Source organism: Amphiura filiformis, chromosome 11 (assembly GCF_039555335.1).
Source record: "Amphiura filiformis chromosome 11, Afil_fr2py, whole genome shotgun sequence".
Taxonomy (NCBI): Eukaryota; Metazoa; Echinodermata; class Ophiuroidea; order Amphilepidida; family Amphiuridae; genus Amphiura; species Amphiura filiformis.
The window spans coordinates 8,247,502-8,262,457 of record NC_092638.1 but is presented as its reverse complement, the minus strand read 5'-3'; the positions used below and the strand labels follow the sequence as shown (position 1 = coordinate 8,262,457).

The 14,956-nt window shown below is 35.8% G+C and overlaps 1 protein-coding gene across 1 annotated transcript in view; it reads left to right on the top strand.

Annotated features, from left to right (window-relative positions):
* The window catches only part of LOC140163915 (ribosomal protein S6 kinase-related protein-like), a 173,181-nt gene that overhangs the window by 15,063 nt on the left and 143,162 nt on the right, over positions 1-14,956 (top strand). The window contains exon 2 of the mRNA XM_072187220.1: positions 7,289-7,483. Within this exon, the coding sequence (XP_072043321.1) occupies positions 7,289-7,483 (195 nt within the window). The remainder of the gene's footprint in view (positions 1-7,288; positions 7,484-14,956) is intronic.

Genomic DNA, 14,956 nt, shown 5'->3' with positions numbered 1-14,956 from the left:
TAATGTTATTGTGGTAGCAATGTTATATTGGTAGCAATGTTATGATAGTCTTGTGCACAGTGTTTGTGTTCAAAATATTTTTGTTAATTTGTCTGATAGCCAGTTTACCAGTTGCGTTACATACCCTAGTTACATTGTGTGCTTCTGAGAATATGACAGTAGACCCATAATTATACCAAAGATACTCATAAATAGAGTTTTTTCTTTTGTCAAAACAATTTGAAGAAAACTTACTAGTTTTTCTTGCTGACAGTTTCGTCAGTGAGCCACTGACTTTATCAAAGCTTGGTGTTGTTGTGATGATCCAATAGCTGACGACTGGCGGGAAGCTATTGGATCATCACAACAACACCAAGCTTTGATAAAGTCAGTGGCTCACTGACGAAACTGTCAGCAAGAAAAACTAGTAAGTTTTCTTCAAATTGGTTTTGACAAAAGAAAAACTCTATTTATTCGTTCATTACCAAACCTGATGAATTTGTTTCAAGATCAAAGATACTCATATTGAGTATCTTTGATTATACCAATTTTCCAAGAAAATTTAACCCATATCTATACCTGATACCCAATTTTTGGCTAAATTTAGCACAATTATGTGAAAGTTTTACAACTTTTCAAAATGGGGTTATTATTAGGGGAAATTAGGGCATTTGTTTGAAAAATGTGAACTCAAAACTGTTGGGTAAAAAAATGCATTTGAAAATGACACAAATTATTTTACCGAACTGCTGTGTTGTTCATAAGTCCTTAATTTGCAGCAATTCGTACTTGGTTTTATAATTTGAGTCGCAATATTATTGTACTTGTAAATTGTAAACAATTTCAAAACACACACACTCAGAAAACACCAACAAGAAACCATATATGGCAGGGAATATTGTGTGTGGTTACTTATTTTCGATTCCAGGTGAATTTGAGTACATAGTCAATGATAATATCAATATTGGTGTAGTGTTTAAGCTTTCCTCTTGTTCTACAAAATATATCTACATGTTAAAGTGCAAAAAAGGCATTTCTGTATAGCTACCTTAAGTGCCTTTTGTAATTTCAATGATCAGTATTTGACCTCATTATGTCCAAGGGTTCCACTTGGGCCCAGAATATATGCCAAAAATTAAGCATTTTTTGCCCAAAATATTGGCTTTTTTTCTGGGGGAGGGGGTGGATCCCAAGTTTGAGGGTTTGCACCATGCAGCAGGCCATTTTGAGCACAATTGGGTGGATAAGATGCCTTGTAGCAGCCATTTTCAGTGTAAAATTGATGTCAGTCTGGTTTCAAGAGACCTTGTGTCTATAGTAATGTTTTGTAAGATTGAATATCAACTTTTGAAAACTTGATATAAAATCAATACTAGGTAAGTTGTAAACAAGATCAAAGATATTATTTGAATCATTGTAAAATTCTATTATTTTGCTCATAAATAGATGAAGTATCAAATTATCTTAGCAGTTTTAATCTATCTCTTGAATAGCATATTTGCTTACTTATTTCAATTTTAAAACTAGATATTTTGTATGCATTGCATTGTATAAACATCATACAAAATGTTACAAAGCAAGGAAAAACAAGTTTGATTGAAAGGTGGAAAGTAAAGTATGATTTTAGAGAAAATCTTATATGGGCACCCTAAACAGTAACCCTAACTCTAAGCCCTATATTATTTTTCAGTAAACATTTAACGAGAGCGTACTACCTTGATGTTGCAAAGTTTGCGCTAACAACGTGTACGCCGTATGCAATCATATTTGCTTACTTATTTCAATTTTTAAAAAAAATCATGCAAAAACACGAAGGAGCAATGTAATATAGAAAATCATGTATATTTTGCAAACACAAAATTGGAATGAATTGAAATTTTGGGAATATACTTCGTAGATATCGACTCAAACATACCTTAAATAGAGGATGCTATATTATGCCCAAATATTCCTTTTTAACCAATTATATTTAATTTATTAAATGGATTTTACCATACAATTGCTTGAGATTCCAATACTTAACTTTGAACACCATGCAAACAGCAGATACTGATACAGATACAACTGTCACATGAAAGGGGACCGATATAACGAGATGACCATCTGGATGCGATCATCTCTGAAGTACATCGTTGTCAGCATCAATTATTATCGCTCTCTAATTATGCGTAAAAAGTCAATCCTTTAGTGACATGACATCTGTGTTATGGATGGATATATCTATAATTGTGACCTGATGAAGCTAAATGAGCATGATGAGCAGTAGAAAAATAAATTGCATAAGATTTTCATGGCTCAAGTGATATACGACTGATAAGGCTATCTTAATTTAATAGTTTGTCTCAAAGCCCTTCCAAAGTTGAAACCCTAATGCGGACTGCAGGTTTTTTTTAATTATTTTTTTTTTACTTAAATTTTTTATCAAAATGTGGGAGGGTCTTTTTTACAAAAATTTGCCATAATTACATAATGATGATGTTGGAAGTAAGATGTTTATGGTGGATTTTCAAAAACAAAAACAAACAAAAAACATAATCAATTTTTAATCATTTGCCATAAAATGAGTATTATATCACAAATTCAACAAATCAAAATTATTTGATATCAGAAGGACATTCTTCGTTTTCAAAATGCATGCAATTCCATATGTCTGATGTGCTCTCAGGTCCCACAAAAAATATGTGAAAACATCGCTATCCGAGCCCTTAATCAGTTTATGCATTTTTCTATCACAGCATAGTCCCTAGAAGGGTCTTTGCACTTGCTCCTCATTTATATTCAATTTCGAATTATTCAGAGGCATTTGGCTAAGTGCAGTTCACCTTCATGGATGTAGCATAATTAGGTTGAGACTCTTCTATATCAGAAACAAAATAAGCACAGTTATTACAGGTGATTCAAGTTTCACTTGACGACTCTATTAGAATTATTGCTGATGCGCATGTTTATGCACACACTCACCCCTACTTGTAAATACCTCCAAAGGAGGACCTCATTTTGCATAATTACTATCTGACCGAGGACTCACACACCCGATCTTAATCGACACACCGTGGACCTTACACACACACCCCCACCCCCACCAGATCACTTACTATCCAACCATGGCCCGTCCTATACCCCCATAGGTGGACCCATTTTAAATGCATTTTTACGTTATTTGGTTATATCCAGCAGATCTAGGATGTCCACAGTCAGAGGTGTGTCCTCGTTTGTCATGTGTGTATCCTTATGAAGGTCCTCGTTTGGAGGTATTGACAAACGCACCCCTACTCAAACTCACACACACACAAAACCCCACATGTCATAATTATATATTTATATTCATATTTGATAAGAGTCATATTCAAGAGCATTTTCTGATAACACCAGCAGGCTACTTACAAAATATTGACAATAGATTGCTATCAGTTTCAACTAGTTGAAATCGGAAGCCAGTGTGTACATTCCAGTTCCTGTATCAGCCAGAAAATACACTGGCACAGTTTCTGTGTTTTTGACTGTGAAACTAGTTTTTTTCTTTGGAAGTATAGACTGGTTAATTTGAGGAGAAATTTAATGGCTTTGAATACATCCATAAGTACAAATTGTCTTACTCCTTTGGCATTATAGATTTTATAACAGCAAACTCATCCTGATGATCTACTACTTTCTAAATGACTTCATTGAGACTTGCAGAATTTTTACAAATGTGAATTTGCTCTATGTGAAAATGAGCTCCATAAGCCAAGGGGGTTAGCCCTAACACTCACTGCTTTTTGCTATCGAAGGTTAAAGAAAAAAATTAAAAGGAGAGAAGATGAACAAAGAAGTCACTTGAATTTGAACCTTAGACCCCTCTCATGCCAAGCACACGATCCCTGGCTGGTAGCCACAGGGATTGCACTGGCCCGGCCAGCGATTTCCTGAGCATATAGCATTTAGGCTGATTGTGTCATTGCATCCCGTGGGATTCATGCATGCGCCATGGTTATCACTGGTGTTTTGTGGTTTCTAGCCATGTTAGCATTAAGTTTCCTCCTGCCCTAAGCTGTAGCCATGGAAATCAGAATAAAGGTCCACCTTTTTCTGCAAAATATTGAAAATCATCCCGGATTTAAAGGAAAAATTCACAAAAGGTGTAGCGCATCTGCACGAAGATTGTGCAAAAAAGTTTCTAATAGTACACACCCCTTAATATAACCTCCCCTATTTTTGGTACATAATTGCATGACCCCTCCCCCCCATTCTGAAGAAAATGATAGCCACTATTAACAAGCTAAGACAATACAATTTTACTTTTACAAAAGTTTGTTAAGGCCAAAATAAAAATGGTTTGTCTCAAAGGTGGCACGCGCATTTGTAAAATCGTGAGATTTGGAAAAAAAGAAATGCCAAATTTTTTTTTTATTTCAAAATTTTATTTTATTTTTACTTTTTCCAGAAAAATTTGGCGAAAATCAGATTTTTTCTCTAAATACCATGAAAAAGTCGGAATAAAAACCCAAAAAACAAACCGCATTTTCGCATTTGTTTTCAAACCACTTGTGAGCTTGAGACAAACCATTATTTTTTTTGCCTAATAATATGGAAGCTGTGGTGGAAGTTGGAATGCATGTACTGGTTGTTTACATCTGGACCCAAAATTATATCGATTAGTAACTACACAGGAAAAAGGTCTATTGGTTTGTTTTACTTTAACTTTGCAGCCATTTATAAAACCATTTCTTACAGTCAATCAGCCCTTTATATGCATAATTGATAATTGCAAAACACTACTGATCCATTTTTATATCTGCATATCCTTTTAAGAAAATATTTATTCAGCCAACCGAGTTATATTCAGACTATTTCCTATAAATCTAATCATATTTCTTCCATTATTCGCGAGGCAAAATCTTGTTACGCTTCTCCGCCTTACATCATCCTTCCTTGCATCTTTGCCGCCGTCGTTTTTCTTCCAGGCTCGAATAGAGTTGATATTGCTAAAGGAAACAGCACCTTTATAACAACAAGGTGACTTAGTGCAAATCTTTGTTTGCTTACAAAAATGATAAATTTAATAAAATTGTTACATTTCTGCAAACAAAGTGCAGTGTTAATAATTTTTTCCTTGTGAAAGCTGGTTTCTTATTGCCCAAGAGCTGGAAGAATGGTAAACATTATAACATCTTCCTGTTTAAAATATGGTAGCATATAATGAAATAAGGAGTCTATGCAGTGATGCCAACACTGTGATTTAGGCGCCCAATTGGGCTACTTGAGGAGCACTTGTCGTGACTTGCCTCAAATGGGGTTCAGTACTTAAGGTTGTGGCAGTATTTTTGATGTGTTTTCTTCTTTTTCAGTCATTTTCTTAAGCGTTTTGAGCTTCTGAAATTCCGCAAACCAATACTAATGCATTTTATGACCCTTTATTGATTGCATTCACCAGAGGAAGTTCATTCATTCAAGTGTTTATTCCGCCCAATTGGGTGATTTTATGCAGTTTGTCTTTAAAATGCACCAAATTTAGGAAATTGGGTGCTTGGAGTGTATGTTGGGGCTACTTGAAAGCTTTTGCCACTGAAAACCTTTTGGCAGGCAACATTTAAAGTACAGGAGGCAATTGTGTTCTTTCTGCAGCTAATTCTGTCCAATTGGGTGATTTCAAGCAGTTTGTAATTAAAATGCACCCAAATTTTAATAGGAAATTGGGTGCTTTAAGGGGCATTTCGTGATCCACAGCCTCATCCCCCCACTTTTCTCAAAAAAAGTTGAGATTTTTATATCACTGGAAACCTCTGGCTACATAATGTTTATGTACAAAATAGTTCTTGCAGATTAATTCGTTTAGCAAAGATATCGTGAAATTTGAATTTCGTTCTGGTGCACCAGAACGAAATTACAACGCATTGTCTATGGAGCAGTGCAAAACACATAATCATGCATAACTCATGAACGCAAAATCGGAATCAACTGAAATTTTGGGAATAGGTTTTTTCGTGGATATCTAATGAAAAATGACATAAATAAAGGATGCTAGGATCACGAAATACTCCTTTAAGTGTATGTTGGGGCAACTTTTAAGGAAATTGGGTGCTTGAAGTGTATATTGGGGCTACTTGAGAGCTTTTGTCATGGCCAAATTACCGCATCCTGGCACTGAAAACCTTTTGGCAGGCAACACTGAGTCTAGTATGCAGTTGTAACCAGATTAAGGTAGCGGAGTGATAGCTTGCGATTAATTTCTGATTAAATCAACTGACACTCTAATTAAATCATTGGTATGCAGTGGTTAGCCTGTTCATGTTGCTCAAGCACACTCCGGGGATATTATATTGGATAAAGAAAAAGAAAAAGGTGGGACTGATAATTCCCCGGGTGGGTTTTAAGAGAGACAAATGCGTCCAAATTACATTTTTAAAGCGTGTGCATCTTGGCTATTTTTTTCCTCATCAGGACTCCCTTTTGATGAAATTTGGTGCATGAAGCACTAATACAGTCATTGGTTTCTGTACCAACTCTGATGTGATGAAGATACCTATTTTGTCAGATAACATTTACCTCTATGTAGTTATAGAGATAGTCAGCATAACAGAATCTACAAGGCATATCCCCACACAAGTTTAAAGACCACCCATTATAGACCACTTGACATCACTGTTTATCAACAAAGGCGAGGGACTGGTCTATCGATATGCTTTTACGAACCGCTACACTGTTCAATGGCTTTCTTGTACTATATGAAATGTGGTGGGTGATTTAAAATGCACATGCCCTGGACAAACTACGATGCGTACGCACACTGTAAAGAACATTGCCATAATTCGCGCACATACTGCCGGGCAATGACGTCACATGTTAAGTTGTCTATACCTAGCGCTGGTTTTCCATGATTCAATGTTAATGTCCCATAATGCATCAGTGGTAGTCCAAACTGTAATCTCTAATCTATAATTCTTCATGATCCTGAATTCATCATTAGGTGCTAATTCTCTTCCATCACTGATTTTCATGACCAGGCCTGTAAAATGTTTCATTTCCCATGAAGATAAGCCAAATAATTTTCACAAAAATAAACAATATTTCCCAATTTGGCCCAATTTTAACTCACTTGAACAAAATATGTTAAAATTTCAGTTCAGAAGCATTTACCTGAAAATCAATAATCTTTCACACGTCCCTCCTAAAATTTACGACTGCCCACCCCTCCCAGGATTCCACAAGAAAATATTCATAATGGATTAATGCCTATTTTGAATATACACATGTTTCATGTACTGAAAAAGTGAATAAGATAAAAATGATTAAATTCTGAATTTTTTGTTTATCTGATTTGCCCATACAGCAACAGGTTCCTAGGAGTCAAAGTGACCACACATTTCAGAGAGTATGGTCGCGGACGTCAAGACGGCGTCGTAGCATTACATCGTTAACAGATCCGTACCTTGCATCCCGGACCACATGGCCTGTACCTCAAAGCGAAGCTATGTTTTTACCGGAATATGAAGTCAACCCAAAGAGTGCCGAACAAGAGTACAAGGTAAGGCTGTTTTTTAAGATGGAAAATTTTGTGGCAAAATTATGTGCTTATCTCACAGGTCTATCATCTGATGGGACATGGATTTATTTTGTTGGCATATTTGTGTGCACAATGCTTTATTTTATTGAGAAATTTAACAAATAATTTACTTAAGATTTTTTAGGAAAATGGTTACACTGTTGGTAACCCACACTTTAGAAAGGTGGGTTTGAAGGGTCCACAAAATGCTTAAAAGGGTGGGTTTGAACAATTTCTGGTTAAAATGTGTGTCCAAATATAAAGCGTGGTCACTGATAAAAAGGGTGGGTTTATAAGTCATCAATTGCAATCTCAAAGCTTACTGTAATTTCCTATTGAATGACACTAAATGAAACACACATTTGGATGCAAATCTGCACCTGCTGGACCACCATTCATGCTGCATAACCACTTATCTATGATCGGTAACCACGCTTAGAAAGGGTGGGTTTCTGAGTTATGGTATAAAGGGTATAAAATAAAAAGGGTGGGTTTGTATCACCACTGCCAACTATGGGTTACCAGATGGGTTTTCTAAGTGTTCTCAAAATGCTAAATCCCAGGAGCTTCCGGAATGGCTTCTCTGACCCGCCAAGGGCCCTCGACTTCGAACTCCCAAGAGCTTTATGAAGCTACGCCTGCTCCGCTTAGCAACAGTTCAGGAAATCTCTGGTTAAAGGTGCTGTAGTTATGATAAAATCTGAGATCAATCTTGGGATCTTGATTATTTATGCCACTGAATCAGATTCGCTGATGGATGCATTCACAAATCTAGGCACTGGAAAGAACAGTTATTTTACCTCATTTTACTTCATTAGTTCTAGTCAAAAAGGAAAAGAGAATAATGTTATAGCTGATATCTCATATTATTTTGTGGGGAAAATCAATTTTAATCATACAGTATATGCCATTTCAAAACAACTCATATCCTCTATTTCTTGACTACTTTACATTACTTTCAATCATTTAAACATTTAAAACAAAGCTGGTATAAAATTTTGCATTTGTACAGAAAGAGAAAGTATACTGTTGGAGCCTGCTGGTAGGCCATTAGCCTAACCAGTTATTTCGATCCCACAAAAAATGATCCGCAGGAATGAATGAAATTTAATTTCCGTCGCCAATGACAATATTGCTCTGTCAGAAATAGACATTTATTTATCGTAAAAATTAAATTTCCTAGACTAGAACATTGATGTATATATCCTGAGGTGCTCTGTACTATTGCAAATCAGTCTCAAAAGAAATAGCATGCCTCATTTCAACTCCTCACATTGAAAATCTTTCATTTTTTTCCTTTCCTGCATTTTTTTCCTTTCCCTATTTGTCAAAGTGATTTGATTTGACATATCTTTACTCTTCCAAATTATTCTTGAGGGGAATATGTTTTGCATTAAAGGGATTTACTTTCAGAGATCTGTTTCAGGAATCTGTTAAATTTGTTGAAAACTGTTGAAATAGATGCATTTGTAAGATTGTAGAAATTAAACTTTATTAGATTTTATGATTGACAAATCCAAAAATACTCACTAGTTTTAGACTTTCGCCATCTTGGCTGATGGCTTCTTCAGAATGACCGTTGGGATCCACTTTTCCCGCGGGATTTACCGCTGCTTCCGGCGATTTTCGCATCCCTCGGTGGCTTAGTTCTTATTAGTGGATCGTATACATGGTCTAGAGAGTAACTCTCGATGTCCCTGTTGACTGTTTTGCCCCCCGCCTTCTAATCCAAATAGCTTCTTGTTGAAAACTGGCTGATGAAATGGAAGAATACCCTTTCCTTGGAGAAATGTCGACAAAATAAGAAGAAAACTGGAAGGTTATGTTCACCAGGCCTGATTATTCCCCGATTTAAATCGGTTTTCTGATTTTTTTTCTACAAATTTTTTTTTTTTTTTTACATTTCCTGAAGTGGATGATAAAAAGAACAAGAAAATTTTTGTTAGTGGGGAAATAAAGAAAGTATTAATTATAAACTTTTTAGGGGTTGCATGCATTAAAAGTGAAAAACAATTTTAGAAAAAACCCATACAATTTTATGCCTCAGAAACCCAATTTTTACCCTCTGATATGGCTAAAACCCAGGAGCTCCGCTCCCTCCGTTCGCCAACTTAAACCAAAACAGATTTTATTTTTTAGGACCACAATCAGGCCTAGTTCACCTTTGGGATCACGTCCCCTATTGGATTCGCATCGGGAATTGCTTATGCCCAGGCACAAATTATTAAAATATGTCTCATATAATTCATTGTAGGGGTTAGTTACTACATATAGTCAACATTCTAAGGCTTTGATTCTTTGATCGAAGGCTGATGCTGCTTCAATGCTTGTTATTAATGAACTATCAACTAATTAATCGGAATTAATGCTAAATTTATTTTGGTCAATATCAATACAGGCAAAGATTTATATGTTATCACAATTTTAAAACAAAAGTCAGTTAAAAGATTTCATCAATAATAAGGATGAAATGAACCAAGCATCGATGGTCGTCGATCTAAAGATCGAACTAATTTGTTTCTATTGCCTAACAGTGCACACAAATGATATGTGGGGAAAACTAGATTGGAATGACGGATCTTTAATGCCCCTTTAAGTCACTGCACATTTTGAAGTCTTTCATGTTTGGCTTTTCATTATTTCAAACTTGTCAGAATGATTTTATCTGGAATTTCTGAAGACTTTTGATGCTATTTTTGACTTTCAGTGGCTTAAAGCATAGACCATAAAATGGTCTATGCTTAAAGTCAGTTATTGTTAGTGTGCAGTCAAAATATTCTGTGGCAAAATATTTTCACATGCATGCATTGGGCTATTCCAATTGAAATCCATACAACCCTATGGAAAAAATGACATTAATATCCTACTCAGGTGGTGTAGATTTCAAATGGAGTCACCCATTCAGGTAACCCCATTTCATATTCATACTCCCTGTGTGGGATATTAAGGTCATGTCTTCCATAGGGGGTGTATGGATTTCAACTGGAATACCCCGTTATTGAAAACCTCTTCCCTGATGAGCTTAACTGTACTTTCAGTCAGTTTAAATAGTATTATTGTCACTAATATAATTTATTGATGAAAAACCAAATGAAATTAAATTGATTCTATAAAGCATAATGAAAAGAAAACTTTTAAAGTGAAAAGCATTAGCGCACAAATATTACTATCTACTGTAGACGGCAAAGCACTATATGGGCATAAATTTGAAATTGGAAGCCACTCATGTATATTTTAATGCATGGATAATGCCTTATTGTGACTCCGGAAAGTCACATGAATATCATTGTAGTTTCATATAGAAGGTTTAAAGCAATACTTTGAAGCCATGGATATATTTTTGCAGCAGGTTATTCTATTCACTAATTCTATGGTACTCAAATCAAAATTAATGTTTGTGGGGTTTCAAGATGATGTTATTATTCAGATTTATTCTACTCTAGGGACTAAAGATGTTTTCTCAGGTTTTCAATGCACTTTTCATCACATTTTATCAAGAAAGGGGATATTGCAATAGTATTTTCTGCAGTGTAAGTGGGGGTGGTTGTGCATTTGTAATCACCTCCGAACAGGGACTCTAGTGTGATACTCTGCATTCTAACCGGGGACTTCTTGGGAAATGGAGGAATGTTCTCGCTCTCTAAATGTGCAATTGGCTGCAAATATAACATAAATAAAACAAATCAGTCCCTGGTTGACAGTTTTAATTTCATACAGGGATGCCAGTTTTCAGGCAATTGTTATACTTCAAATTAAATTTTCTCACCTTTATTTATTTTCAGCCCGATTTGAGGCTTTATACTAGTCCCAATTTAGTACATGCATTTTCAGCCTTTTCCTCCAAAGTCACTTCAGGCCACTGACATCCCAATTTCAACAAAAATATCAGGACAATTTGTATAACTCTCTGATTAACATAGAGTTTACAACGTCCTTGTTAATGTTTGCATACAGCATCTCCTTGATTCAGGGTAGACCCTCCCTCGGGTCCATGGAGAACGACTGGTAATGTAGATTACATAGCATTAAAAATCAACCCAATACATGGACCCTCCCAGTCTGTAAGCAATTTGCCTTCAAGTTCCCACAAAATGCTGGGAGTTCACTTTTACGGATTTGGAGTCACGCAATCTTTCTATATACCACATCCATGTTTTCACTACATTAACGCTTTGTGTAGTTTACTAAAACAACGATATTGTATCCGACCAATCAACGCAGCTTGGCAGCGGGGATATTTGAAAAGGCTTCCTAGCTAAATAATGTGCAAACATTTGCAATCCGCACGCGATAATATACGCAATATGGACAATAGGCCTAAGTCCGAGTCTAGTGGTAGCCGTGTCTTAGTGCGCGTACCATGGGTCTATCAGACGCGTGCCACTTGAGCTCAATACCTCTCAGTTGTTGACAAGTGTCCCATCCGATCTTAAGCGCCACATCCCGCGGCATAGCTTTGTGCTACCATATTTGAATTGAAACTGGGGCGGGCTTTCATAAGTGACATCGAAACAACGTGCTTCGTTGAACGAATATTTGGAAGGAGATCTCTAACAGATTGGACCAGTCCTCGGAAGCAGCGCCAATGGACTTTCGCGCTCACTTATAATACGAGTATATTTCTATATTGCTGCATGGTTGACTGTGGTGGGTGTAATTAGTGGCGTCGATTTGTGGATGAAGAGGAATGGGTTTTTGGCATTGAAGAAAATAAGGGGGGGGGGGGGGGGGTTACAGGACTTTTCATATTTTTTTTTTTTCATAGGGCATTATGTAATTATTTATTGTTACATTATCCAGAGATGGAACCGAACCGAGACTGGGGGCCAGTCTAGATTCAGGGTGATTTCACATGTGTTTCATACAATAAGCTCTATAAACTTTTCATCATTTATGCAATGTGTGAAAGTTTCCACCATAGAGTGTTGTAGTTGGTAAATAATATGAATTTATCAAATGTAGTTTGTAATTTAATGAAGCATAAAATACATAAAATACATCAATATTTGTTGTAATTTTTGTGAAGTAGGAGCTCAAAAGTGTGCAGTTTCAGAAGTGGTGAAATTTTAAATAAAATATGTGTAACTGAAAATTATACCCACAGACTATACAAAATTCATATAAATACATGTACATTTAGTAATGTAGTTGTGGGTATGCAGCCAAACTATTTTGCCGAACACGTGCAAATAGGCATATTAGCATGGTATTAAATCATATTAAATTATATGAAATGTATGATTAAAGGTACACTGTATTGGTATGGTTACAATTGAGCAATTTAACATTTGTTTTTAAACATGTTCTTAAACAGTATACTTGTAGTATAGTAGTAATTCATGATTTTATACCCTTTTAAATGGATCATTAATGAATTGGTTTGCCATTTTATAATTTACACAATCACAGATGGAGATACCCAAACTACATTGAAAATGTAATGGTTGTAGAAAGATTGAAAGACACTGACAAACAGACACACATATATTTCGTTATAAGACCTACAACCGAGGACCATATTGGTTGTGATATTGAACCTGGTAAGGTAGAAACACCCATGGATGTCCGGTTCCTGGGTATCCTTGGTTTTCCGAGTATTTTAAGGTTTCTACAAATCTACAAATGCACTCACCCATGTTTACTAGCTACTGTGGACGCCAACCCACCCTGCAAGTTTTTTTTGCTATCCTACTGCGGACACACACAAACATTCCAAAAACATTTTGTCTTACACACAAAAACACTAGAATTTTCTATGCACAATCAGCCCACATATTGGCAATGAAAAGGTATGAAAGCTTTTTTTTTTACTTTTTAAGATGATGCAAATATCATGAAAACAATAACTTCTTTAAAAGCATCATCAGAAAAGGAGTGCATTAAACTGATCATTTTAATATCTAAACAAGCTAGACAAAATTAAGATGTCATATCAACTTCAACAGTAAAATTTTAATAAAACACACATATAACACTGGAGAACTTACAATCATAAATTATCAACTAGAATTTTACGTCAGCGAAACAGTCGTCAACACGGCAATACCGAGAAATTGAAGACAACTTGTGATACCTTGAGATCATGATTGATAAAAGACAAGCTGAGATTTATTCTGATCCACATGATGCTACTTGATCCAGTTTAATGTGGATTGATATAGATCAAATATTTCCAAGATTACTATTAAAAAGTGCAGTGATTGTCGTGGCATGATTTTGATGATTAGAAAAAGACCATTGTTGTTTCAAGTGCCATACATTCTTTGTGAATGTTGTTCATTTTGTATTTGATTTTTTTGTTTTTTTTTGGATTGATTCAGAATGATCTTGTTTTAAAAGTGTCACATGGATGGCTTTGAGTGTTTTACAGGAAGGAATACTGGTGATGTACATTATTAATGCTTGTTATCATGTAGCCTACTCTGTTGTGAATGAATACTCTATGGGAATCTTTGAAAACATTTCTACACTGATTAGTAATTTAAATTATGAATAAGATTTTGTTGTTAGTGGGATGTATTCTGATTCTGAGTGTTTGATGATGATGCTTGTGCTTTTGCAGTTAATAATTGCTATGAATTTTCAAAAATAAAATAAAAATTAGGAGTACTTTGTGAAGAACTGCAGAGCTTTCAGGCTAGCACTAGGATCCACAACATGCTCATCTATCACTGTATCAGGGCACAGTTCTTTAACCCCAATACATTTGTACATTCATTGAATGACCTTTGAAAATTTGAGTACAAAAACTCATACTCTGCAAATTGAGGTCAAATTTTGCACTATGATTGTTTAATTGAGGTTATTGAACTATGCCATTGAGATGAGGCCATTGTGGTTCATAGTGTAATGATCATCTAAATTCCTTCAGGTGAATCATCATTTCATTTCTGAATGACATTAGAATGAGAATCACAAAATGTAAGTCGGTGCATCAGGGAAGTGCCTTAGTCTTGTCTCATCTCAAGTTGACAGTAGCGCCATGTTGGATTTCGCAGTGACGGATTTGAATCGCATGCGCTAACCTAATCCCGCGGGGCGTATACACACGCGTAGAAGGGTGATTTGTCTGTACCCTGGTGATGTAGATTCTCCTATTTAAATCTGCCACTGTGAAATCCACCATGGCCTTACTCTCAACTTGAGATAAGACACCATAGTGCCCCAAGTACATATATTCATCACTTTTCTACTAAAAGTATGACGCAGGGTTCAAAATACACAGGTGCCAAGAGCGATTAGCTAAAATGTCACAAATAGCCCCGTAAAAAATAAATGTCAATGACAAAATTGACATTTTCATACCAAAGATTGCGCCCATAAAAGTTAGTTGTCTTTCACCCTTCTGCCGCACCATTTCCCCCCTCTCTGAAAAAGTCCTTGTACGCTACTGCATCCACTTCCACTACGCATAGAAAACCTGACCTCGATAGTGTAGTAGCCTAAGTGTAGTAT